At 39.6% G+C, this 11,952-nt stretch overlaps 1 protein-coding gene and 1 pseudogene across 1 annotated transcript in view; both read right to left on the reverse strand.

Moving 5' to 3' along the window:
• Positions 1-11,952, reverse strand: part of LOC102843445 (chromosome unknown open reading frame, human C1orf168) — a 125,405-nt gene continuing 113,453 nt past the window's right edge. Inside the window, exons 13-16 of the mRNA XM_006879826.1 lie at positions 9,036-9,122; positions 4,633-4,723; positions 143-299; positions 1-38 (exon numbers count right to left, since the gene is read on the reverse strand). Of these exons, the coding sequence (XP_006879888.1) occupies positions 1-38; positions 143-299; positions 4,633-4,723; positions 9,036-9,122 (373 nt within the window). The remainder of the gene's footprint in view (positions 39-142; positions 300-4,632; positions 4,724-9,035; positions 9,123-11,952) is intronic.
• LOC102852542 overlaps positions 11,627-11,952 on the reverse strand; it is a 6,046-nt pseudogene continuing 5,720 nt past the window's right edge.

Here is an 11,952-nt window from a genome sequence, read left to right on the forward strand (position 1 = left end):
TTACTTGAAATCTAGATGTTCAATTAGCACATGTCCATCTATAGAAACAAAACTCACTGTTACTTATCTGAACACTATAGAGTGCTTTAGTTTTTTAAAAAATAGTTAAAGAAATGTATGAGTGCTTCAACATTGAACTTACATTTGCCTTCCGAATTGCGACATATGACTAAATTCTGCTCAGCAATATCAATGACTTCCAGTTCTTCTCCAGGGGTTATTGGTAAATCAAATATTCCCTTTCTTGAATTACAGGAACGTGCCACTGCTGTGTTGATGACAATAATCTCTTTGTCATACTGAAATGAGAAAGTACTAATCAAAACCTCGCCTGTGTGGTTTTTATAATTTTCCACTGTAACAAAATTAAGGGAGGACATAATAAAGTAACCTGAAAATAAACCCAACATATTAGATACTGTTTAAATAACATCTAAGGGGGTAGAAAGGAAATAATAGCAAACTATTCAGTGAAAGGAGAGCAAGGGGGGAAATAGCAAAATGCCACCAGCTTACATTTGGTACAATTATACATTCAAAATGTTTTCACACCCATTATCTAATTGTACTAGAATGAACCTGTGTGAATAATAAGGTTGTAGTGTGTGGCTATGTTAAGTACTGTGTGGGAGTATGTTAACTGTTCCAATAATAAAGTTACCAACAGACCAAAAAGAGAGAAGCAAATTCTTTGAAGTCTGCATGGTGCCTTACAATTTACAATGTTCTTTCATACCTACTATTTGTAGATGGCCCTGTCTTTCAATCCTACCTCCCCAGGCTGTTGTTGTTGAGTACTATCAGAGTTGGAATCGACTCATAGCTGATCCTCCCTTGGGTTTTCAGAGGCTGTAAATTGCATAGAAAGAGACTGACCATCCTCTGGTGAAGGAACTAGTGTATTCGAACCATGTGCGTTTTGGTTGGTAGTGCAGCTCCTTCCCTCCTAAGCCACCAGAGCTCCTACATTCTTGGTAGGCTTATACATTCCTATAATGCTTATAGCAGGTGTACTTTAAGGTACCTGTAATGGAGTGTGTGGGCAAATTCTCAGCTCCCTCTTGTGACCAAAAGTAGGCATTTATGAAACAACTGATGTGAAGTTTAATTTATGAGTTCAAGGGATTCCAAAGAAATCCAGCTCAGGTAATATTAAAGAATAGAATAATATACAAAAGGAAATAGACTTTCTTCCACATGACATGCCCACAAATTTAGTTGGGGGTGGAGAAGAGATCAACAGAAGGCTGTATGGGACATTTTGACCAGCAATTACTACACTTCTATTTTCAGCTAATCAAATAACATCATGCTTTACAGGTGATCATTTTATATAAATTTGTAGACTAGAAACATCAATCAATCTTTGACCAAAAAAGAACTGTCAGTGGTTATAAGAGATTGTTGTTGTTGTTAAGTGCCGTCGAGTTGCAGGCGACTCATAGCAACCCTATGAACAAAAGTCTTGGACACTTCCTGTATAACTTTTGTCCTTTCTCCAGGTTCATAGGGTTTTCAGAGGCAAGCTATTATGGAAGTAGATGCCACTCCTGCTTCCAATGTAAGAGATTAGAAAATATTAATGTTTTTGGATGTTTAAATATTTTTATTCCACTACGCAAAGGACATATGAAGTTAAGACAGGTAACCTTATCCTCAAGGACTCATACGTTAGTATAATGAATAAGTAACTACACTAATATTAATATTTCAGACAAGCTTGAGAGATTTGCTCTGAAAGGAAATGTCATTTTTAAGACAGTTTTATAACTTTATTTAATAATCATCTATTAGTTTTCATTCACATTGACCATCTGTGGATTTTTTCAAAGTGGTGACAGGTACATGGGTAACCAGTGTATACAGCTTGTTTGGGGAATCTTCATCCTCATTACATTTTCTGGACAATGATATGCAGATGAGGTATGGGACATTCCTTATTCCTTTGCCCCAGGTGGCTTTGTTAAGCCTGGTGTCAAAGTGAACATCTGGTGTTCCCATCTGCTTCATGGCAAATTTCTGGATCTCCTTGATTGCCCGAGGGGCACACTTCTTAAATCCCACTCCACAGATGCACTTAGGAATGTTGATGGTGTACTCTCTACCACTTTGTTGATGGCAGAATAGCTTTTCTTCTTCTCATCCTTCTTCTTTTTCATCCTTCTTTGTGGGACCACCGCACTGGGACCAGGCTGGAAAGGAAGTGGGCTAAGGACTGTGGAAGGACAATGTCTTTAATTTGGAAGTTTATCCAAGCCTTTCCAAAGTTCCCTGCTGTCAAATGCTTTAAGTCTAAGCTTCTGAATATAGCATCTAAAGCTCTTCACATCATAATTCTTGCTGCTTTTTTCTATTTAATCTCTTGATTTTCACCCTGCACTTTGTGCTTTGCCTGCAAACTGCTTACCGTTCTACCCCTTGAAAGAACTTCTGCTTATATGTTTAGGTATTTACTTGGGCAGTTTCTATTTCTACTACATCCTTGATAAATAACTCCATCTTAAAAAACAAAACAAAACAAAAACACTCCAACGCAAACAGCTTTTGTTCAGGTATCCAGATCCACCCCCACCATCTCAAAAGAGAGAGTCAGAATTTACTTGAGTGGAAGGAAATACAAAACACAAGCAAGAGGTCATCACAAAATGATCAAGGCACAAGAGACTCTGGGAGAGGCAAAAGAGTTAAAGTTAGCAAAGGTCAATCCTATTACACACACATTCTGACAACAGCAGTACTAACAATCTGTAGTACATAGAGAGACATTCAAGCTGAACAAAGGTAGGGACACAAAGGCGACCACACCCATGAATATAAAAATATGGATGTGTGTGTATGTATGTATGTATGTGTTGTGTGTGTATTAGAAAGATGATATTTCTACATGTGTATTGATATGTGCTACAAATATATCCATCAATAGTGGATCCTACAGAGGGCAGAGCTGTGAAAACCTTTTAGCCACAATCAGACAACATGAGAGAATGAGTCAGGGGGCCAACGGGCCTAGGGGCCCAAGGCTGTAGTCTTAGAGGACACTAGAGTCAACTGACACGACAATTCACAAAGATAATGGTCTGCATCCTACTTTGATGAGTAGTAACTGTGCTCTTTAAAGTTTATGAGTGCCTATCTAAGGTGCAACTATTGGTTCCTCCCTATCAGAAATAAAAAAAAAAAAGAATGCAAGGGGAAAAAAAAATACCAGGACCACACGAACCCCGACCTCCACAGCCTTGAGCCCAGAAGAACTGCCTGGTGTCCAGCCACCACTGCTGACTGCTCTGGAAGGGATCGCAAGAGGAGGTCACAGATAGAATGAGAGAAAATAGGGAATGAAATGAAAAATAATATTAGGCTCACTGGCCTACTAAAGACTGATGCAGTTCTTAAGACTATTGTTCTTAGATACCCTTTAGGACTGGAACTGTGCTCACCTCTGTGGCCCAATTTGCAGCCAAATGAAGTTAACCTATATAGTCAACCAAAACGCTGGGCAGGTATGCACTTATGGGAACAATCAATCATACAAGATGAAGCGGCAGCATTTGCCTAGAAATGAAGCTCAGAAGTCAGAAAGGGATAGGTAAGCAGGACCAAGGGGACTGGTAACAGAGCAAGGGAGTAGAAGGCTGATGTTATATGGCAGGGTTTGCACTCAAAGTTAGAAAACAAACTGTGTATTAACTGTTAAATGGAAATCCAATTTGCTCTGTAAATGTTCACCCAAATTGTTAAACACCAAAATTAAAGTCAAGTAGGGTGTGTTGTTTTGTTTTGGTTTTTTTTTTAAATAAAGATTTTTTAAACTTTGGAATAATGGAGGCTATTGGACTCTTGGTGACAAAATAAACATCAAGGGACTAACTTCAGACGTTGCTGCCTTCATTCAGAAGTTAATCTTCTTTTGTTTGTTTCATCTGTCATTCATCCATTCACCCAACATTGCTGTGTGTCCAATCTGATGTTGAGAGCTGGGGAGCAAATATGAATGAGACAGAATCTCCCCTTGAAAAGGAATGAAAAAGTTTAGTTCTGAATTTGCGCATGTGGAGAGAGAGAGAGAGAGCTATGAGCGCTATACTGAAATTCATCTGTGCTGTTCAAGGTAGAAGGAGCGCTGGTTGCCTACTGGCTGAGGAGTTGTGCTGCCTACCCAGATAGATGGCTCGCATCTCCCAGCTGCTCTTCAGGAGAAAGACGGATAATCTCCTCCCATGTGATTTACAGCCTCTGACAACTCACTGGAGGGTCAGCTATGAGTGAGTTTTTACTTTACAGCAATGTGTTATTTGCATTTGTTTTTTCTAAAGTACAAGATATATGCATAACATATGATATAAGGCTATATGCAAAATAGGCATATAGACTAAGCTGATGGAGTAATTTTTCCTGGAGGAATTTGGACTTGATTTGAATATAGAGACTTAAAGAACAATGTAGGGGTTTTTTCCTCAACAGAATAAGCAGTGTGGTAATACTGGCAAGTATCTGGAAAAAAGAAAAACACCAGTTTTTAAGGAAAGGATTCTATCACAAGAAAACAGAGAATACCCCCTGTATAGGATCTTTTAAAAAGAGTTGTTAATATTTCTATTTTTTTTAAATGTCATACCTCAAATCTGAACATACCTCAAATCTTTTTCTAAAAAGTTTTTCTTCTTTGTCCATTTTCTTTTCCAAGTTTTGGTTTCTGGTTCTGAAGAAATTAATAGGAGGTAATCTAACAAGAAATATGCAGGTAAGGTTAAAGTATTTTATCAAAATTCTGAGTTTCCAAGTCTACAAAGTTATTCTATTTCAGTATAAACTCAAGTATAATTATATATATTCATAGCACTAGACTAGAGATTGCCAGAATAGCTGAGCAAAGTGAGAAATAGCAATTACCTTTCCTCCACAATTAAAAATGTGTGTATTTTTAATTGTAAGACAGTAATATGGAATAATTTAAAATCAGTCTAATAACTTAAATAAGAAGCTTCTTTGGATCAGATTAGAAGAGTAATCACACTGTAAAGCACACAAACTCAAATTTATAAACATTCTCACTCACCTTCAGACTAATTAACACATCAGTAAATACAAATAAAAATCTCAATCTTGTTGCCATTGAGTCACCCATAGTGACTCTTTGTTGGATTTCTGATGCTATAAATCTTAACGGCAGGAGACAGCCCATCTTTATCCAGGGAAGCTGGCAATAGTTTTGGTTAGTATCTCAACATGCTGTCAACTATGCCAGGACTATTATTTTGTGGTTTTCTAATTAACCTAAATTAAAAAATCAGAAATGTGTATAACTCTATCAGAGAACTATTCTGTTTGTTGAGTTATTTTGGAGGATGGAATTTGGGAGACAAAATAGATGCCACAAAATACACAAGGGTTTCAGCACATCACAGTGGTTAACCTGCCAGGAGAAGCTGATTAGATTTTTTCTCTTCCCTTTTCCTTTCTCCTACTATTCACATGGGGTTAGAGCTGCCTTTTAGCCATTTCCACATCAGCCGAAGGAAAAAATTCCTTGTTTGAACTAGAGTATCTCCCCTGTTTCTTACTGTTTAAAACTACAGCTGTCATGTTTCAGGTTATCACCACTTCTCTGAAACGTCATCTTTCTTGTGTCTCTCCTCATCGATTTGTACCTGCCTCAAGTTGTCTCAAATGTAACTGATTTTGCCCCTGTCTCATTGAAAACTTTTTTAAAGGGGCTCTCTGCTATCTAAAGGATAAGATTTTACTTCATTAGCATGGTACATAGGGAATTTATAATCTGGAGCAAATATATCTCTCTAAGTTTATCAACAGAGAACAATCAGAAGTCCAGGCTGATTTCAGAAGAGGTCGTGGTACTAGAGATACTGTAGCTGATGTTAGCTGGATCTTGGCTGAAAGCAGAGAATACCAGAGGAATGTCTATCTGTGTTTCATTGACTATGCAAAGGCATTTGACTGTGTAGATCATAACAAACTGTGGCTGACTCTGAGAAGAATGGGAATCCCAGAACACTTGATCGTTCTAATGCGAAACTTATACTTGGACCAGGAGGAAGTCATCAGAACAGAGCAAGGGAGCACTGCATGGTTCAAAATTGGGAAGGGCGTACGCCAGGGATGCATCCTATCTCCATACCTTTTCAACCTATATGCTGAACAGATTATCCGGGAGGCGGGGCTTTATGAGAAGAAAAGTGGGGTCAAGATTGGTGGACGATTTATCAACAATCTGCGTTAATGCAGATGACACAACCCTGCTTGCTGAAACTGAGGAGGACCTGAAGTGCCTGCTGCAGAATGTCAAGGACTGCAGCCTACAATATGGATTGAGGCTCAATGTCAAGAAGACAAAGAATCTCACCACTGGACCAACTGGCAGCATCAGGATGGATGGTGAAGAGATTGAGATTGTACACAGCTTTAGTTTGCGTGGCTCCATAGTCAACAGTCTTGGCACCAGCAGCCAGGAAATTAAAAGGCGCATTGCCATGGGAAAGTCTGCTGTTAGGGACCTCTCCAAAGTGCTGAAGAGCAATGGTATCTCTTTGGAGACTAAGGTGCGTCTGATACAGGCCATGGTCTTCGCAATCACCTGTTATGCATCAGAGAGTTGGACAATGACCAAGGAGGATAGAAGGAGAATTGATGCCTTTGAGCTGTGGTGCTGGAGAAGAGTATTGAGAATACCATGGACTGCTAGGAAAACAAACAGATTTGTCCTGGAAAGGGTTAAACCGGGTGGCTCCTTGGAGGCAAGGATTCTGAGGCTCCGTCTAACATACTTTGGACATGTTGTGAGGAGAGACTGGTCCTTGGAGAGGGACACCATGCTTGGGAGGGTGGAGGGACAGCGTAGGAGAGGAAGGCCCTCTATGAGGTGGATTGATTCAGGGACTGGGATAATTGGGATGGGAGTGTCAGAGACAGTGCGATTGGCACAGGACAGAGTGGAGTTTAGGGTTGTTGTACATAGGGTCTCTATGAGTCGCAGGCGACTCGACGGCACCTAACAACAACAACAAGTTTATCAGCTGCCCTCTTCCCTTAATGTGCAAAGTCTGCGTGGGGTGTCTTAGATGCCTTCATGCCTGTAATAGCCTAATACCACAATTCCTGCAATTCCCTAATTTTACCTAAAATAGCTTTAATTCATAAAAGCAGGTTTCAGAGGCTGCAAATCATGAGAGGAGATTGCCTGTCTTTCTCCCATGGAGCTGCTGGTGCATTCGAACCTCTATAGAGGCACCACCTCTCAGTTAGCATAGCAAGTCCCTACTGACAGTGGCACCTGAGCTCTCTTCATAAAAGGATAATGAAATTACTAATACTAATGAAGAAAGTGTTTCTTACCTGGTAAGAATCATATATGGCAGGAACTATTAAATAAGGAACAAAGAGTGTAGAGAAACTGATAACAACAATTTTCAGAAATGTTGATAGACTTATTATTGCACCTTCAAATTTACCATGTAGTTAAGTTTACTCAATTTAGAATAAAAAGTGTTTTCCTGTAAGAAATCAGCACTAGAAAAAAAAATTCCTTTAAAGACTTAATTGTTGTCATCAAAATACTGACAAGTTTAGGGTTTTTTTTTATTATTATTAAATTTTATTAGTTTTAATGAACATTTACAGGGATTTTGGGTTTTCATTCCTTCATTGCTGCACCATTCTCTCTACCCTCCTCCCCAGTTTGTAAGTTTAGGGTTTTTAATTAAAAATTTCACTCGTGTTTCTCTCTTGTACTTCTATTTGGCGATGCACTGCAAATATATGTGAGATTTTGTAAAAGTATGAAGAAATTCAACTGCTGTAAGTTTAAAGTGGAAAGTTGCTTTTCTAATCTGAAGATACATTCTTGCACCTTTGGAAAAATAAGTTACATCAAGCTTAACCCAAAGAAAACAAATTTAGGGGAAGAGCCATTGCATGCCAACCTGTGCACTTGGATTTGGCATAGACTGATGTTGGATTGATTTTAGGGTGCCCCAGAAGGCCTTTCTGGACAGGTTTCCTGGACCTGACAGAACACACAGTGGTCACAGCTCAGTGACTATTTAAACAAGGATTTCCCCAAGATATTTTTTGTTAAACAAATTCTAATACATCCTCTCCTGTATGCTAGCAATTGAGAACAGTCATGCATGGAATACTATGGACTTATCTGAGAGAAGGAAACACCCCACCTGCCCCTAACAGCACGCTGGAAGCTGGAATCATGTGGCTGAGGGTTAGACTGTGAGCCGAGAAGGCATTCTTTATTAATTCTAACGTTCACTTTATTTATCACTAGAATAATACTGCAGAGAAATTTGTCTCACTCTGTGGTGACTAAGGATCTCTTTTATTGCATATTGCAGTGCTACCTAAAAGGTCAGCTGTTCAAATCTACCAGCTACACCACTGGGAGAAAGAAAGATAGTCTCTTATAAAGATTATAAGATGGGTCTTAAAAACCCCATCAAGGGACTGTAAGTTGGAATCAACTCCAAGGCAGTGGTTGGTTGGTTTTGTTGTGTTTGGGTTTTTAGGGGGTGGGGGTTGTCTATGGTTTTTTTGTGTTTCTTTGTTGTTGTTGTTTGGTTGGGGTTGGGTTGTTTGTTTTTATTTTTTTTTGTAATATGGTAACTAATTTCCTTTTTTTCAAGTTACATTTCACTTCTAATTAATGATTTTTATTTATTTCTTTTTTGTTGTTCCATGCTGTAGATTTGCCTGGGACTCATAATGACCCTATGTACAACAGCTCTGAAGTCTGTACTGTCTTGAGCCAGTCTCACTGACTCCAACACCCTATAGGGAGCTTCAATGATTGAGATTTTTCATTGTTTCATGAGGATTAACTCAATTTCTTCCCACTCCACAATAGAGACGATGATAAAGAAGCTAGGTAATATGGTACTTTATACTATCATATTCTTGCTTTTAATTATCTTAATTATAATATGATGCAGGTATTGTCATTCTCATGTTGCAGATGAGGAAACAGAATTAAATTTAGTAACATACTAAGAGAGGCACATTTGGGTTCTTACCTTTTTGGTTCATCTGGAGATTTTTTCCCTTTGTTTTCTTTTGACAGCAAAAACTTAGGCTTCCAAGCTTTTAGTTTACTTTCTTCTCTGAGGAGAAAAATATTTTAAGAAATCACATTAAGATTGAATTACAGAATTACCCAAAATACATGTTTGTGTGTATTTTTAAAAAGAAAACAATATTTACAAATATATTTTGATAGTGTACTACAAGAACCAGATGACAACTACTTAAGGTTTTGCAGGTAATAATGTCTAAATCTCAACTACTTAATTCTACTGTTGTAAAGCAATCACTATGTAAACAGATGATTATGATTATTTTGTGAAGTTTTATTTTAAAAAACATAGTGTACACAATTTGAACCATTTGACTAACATTGAATAAAGATGTACCCTAGGAAAGGCTTTTAAGAAGTTTTCTGAGACTTGTCTAACTACCCTTTTTTTTTTCTTCTTCTTCTAACTACCTTTCATCCCTCTTTTTTTGTCACGTCTATAAAACCTTTAGCGAGCTCTGGTGGATTAGTGGTAAGAAGTTGAGCTGCTAATCCAAAGGTACTTGGTTTGAATCCATCAGCTGCTTTATGGGAGAAAGATAGGCAATCTCCTCTGATGCCGTTTATAACCTCTGAAAATCCTCTAAAAGCTGGTTCTGACTCAATGGAAACTTGTTGTTGTTATGTGCCATCAAGTCACCTGCAACTCATAGCGACCCTATGTACAACAGTTCTATATATCCTCTGCCAATCTTACTGTCTCTGACACACCTTACCCCATCACCCCACTCACTGAATCAATCCATCTCATAGAGGGTCTTCCTCTTCTGTGCTGTCCCTCCACTCTCCTAAGTATGATGTCCCTCTCCGAGGACTGGTCCCTCCTTGCAGCATGTCCAAAGTATGTCAGATGAAGCTTCAGAACCCTTGCCTTCAAGGAGCAGCTTGGTTTTACCCTCTCTAGGATAAACTTGTTTGTTCTCCTAGCTGTCTGTGGTATATTCAGTACTCTTTTCCAGCACCACAGCTCAAAGGTATCAATTCTTCTTCTGTCATCCTTGGTCACTGTCCAACTCTCTGATGCATAGTAAGTAATTGGAAAGACTATATATATAGCCTGTATCAGATGACTTTGGAACCACAGTGTGCTGCAAATGGAAGAGAAGAAGCTCCAAGCCAAAAGAAGTCGATTCAGGAGCAGAAATTCAAGTGAAAGGACTTTTCCTCAGAACTGTCTGAGATGGGAAGCCTTCCCTAGCATTGTTGTTGTTGATGATTGCTTTCAAGTCAAGCACAACTCATAGCGACCCTATGAACAAAAGGCCTGAAGCCCCTCTCCCTAACATTAGTACCCCGTATTTAGACTTACAGACTCCTAAACTCAGGCCACAGCATACAAAAACTGGCAGCAGCTTGAGGCATTGAGAGTCACAGAAGCCCAGAAAGCTTGAAACATAAGCAATCAAATCAAGGGCTGGATTGTGGGAGATTGGTGTTGAAGGGAGTAGATGGGAATAGAAGGGAATGACGGTGGAACAGGGAAATGGGTGGGTCAAGTCACACATGTCAAGGGTGGGGACGACACTGAAACTATTGGTTATTTCTACAATTGGGGAAATATCTTTCATCTACATTTTCCCATAAAACTGTTTAAAAGGGATATGTGAGTAGGCATTTTTGTCATGGCAGGGGTTCAGAGCGAAGGCTGCATAGTGGAGTGGACCTGGGGGGGGGGGTTGTAAAACAATGAAAGAATTTTTCTTTTACTTTTCCAAGAGGGTAATATACTAGGGGGGAAGGTGGGGAGGGGAGAAAAGTGCAACAATGAATGAACGGAAACCCAAAAATCTCTAAATTTTCATTGAAATTAATAATAAAGATTTTAAAAAAGAAATTATATGCAATTAATAAAAGGGTCTCAAAATAAATAAAGCAAAACTGACTGACATTCTGGGTGAAACAGGCAAAAATAACCTTTGGGATATTTCAGTTTATTTCACTCAATTATTTGACACTTTCTTACAAATTTTTGCATTGGTACAACTAAGGGTTGCTTCTCCCTTCTAAGTAGATGTCTTAGAAGATTCTTGTGCATGTTCATAGGTCAGTAAGGCTTTTTACTCAGTTATCCACATATAAAAAAAAATTGGAAACCACCTCAATGCTGATCAACAGGAGAAAGGCAACATGGTGTGGACATCCAGTGAGATAGAATAATCAAGATGAATAAACGGGATGTTTTCTTTCTTTCTTTCTTTCTTTTTTTTTGGTACCAAAGCATTGTGAAGATTAAATTAGTAAAATGCAGCAAGGACTTAGGACGGTACCTAGCATAGGATAAGGTCTTGGTAGACTGGTACTGTGATTAATGTCTCCAGAGAGTTCAGGTGGTTGGGTTCAGAATGACTAACAGCTTAGTTGGCCCCTGCTCTCTAAGGCAGCCAGGAGGCCCTGGAAGGCCATGTCTGGCCGAGAAGCCATCGGATGTCGGATGGGCCTGTGGTGGTGGTGGGCAGGATAGGGAGCCTGTTAGTTCACACAGGTGGCACACGCCATGCCATGCTGCACTCCAAGCTAGTGTCACCTACTGCGCTAGTCACTCTCTGGCCGGTACAGGTACCGCATCATCAGGCTGTCCACCTCTTTTTTGCGCTTCTTCTCTTCCTTCTTGGAGTGCCGGTGCGCCTCCCCAGCCCCCTCACTTTCTGTGGTGGGGCCCTTCTTCACGCTGGAGCGGCTGTGGCTTGAGACGGTGGAGCCACTGGATGAGGACGACGACGACGATTCGGACTCGGTCTCTGTTCTCTTTCTTCTTGATTTAGACTTCTTCTTGCTCTTTCGAGAGCGTCCCTTCTTCCTCCGCCTGTGCCCAGAGAAATCTTCGGAGCTGGAGCTGGAGCTGGAGCTGGAGCTGCTGC

The sequence above is a fragment of the Elephantulus edwardii genome, unplaced genomic scaffold (assembly GCF_000299155.1).
Source record: "Elephantulus edwardii isolate Elephantulus edwardi_28Jun2011 unplaced genomic scaffold, EleEdw1.0 scaffold00005, whole genome shotgun sequence".
NCBI lineage: Eukaryota > Metazoa > Chordata > Mammalia > Macroscelidea > Macroscelididae > Elephantulus > Elephantulus edwardii.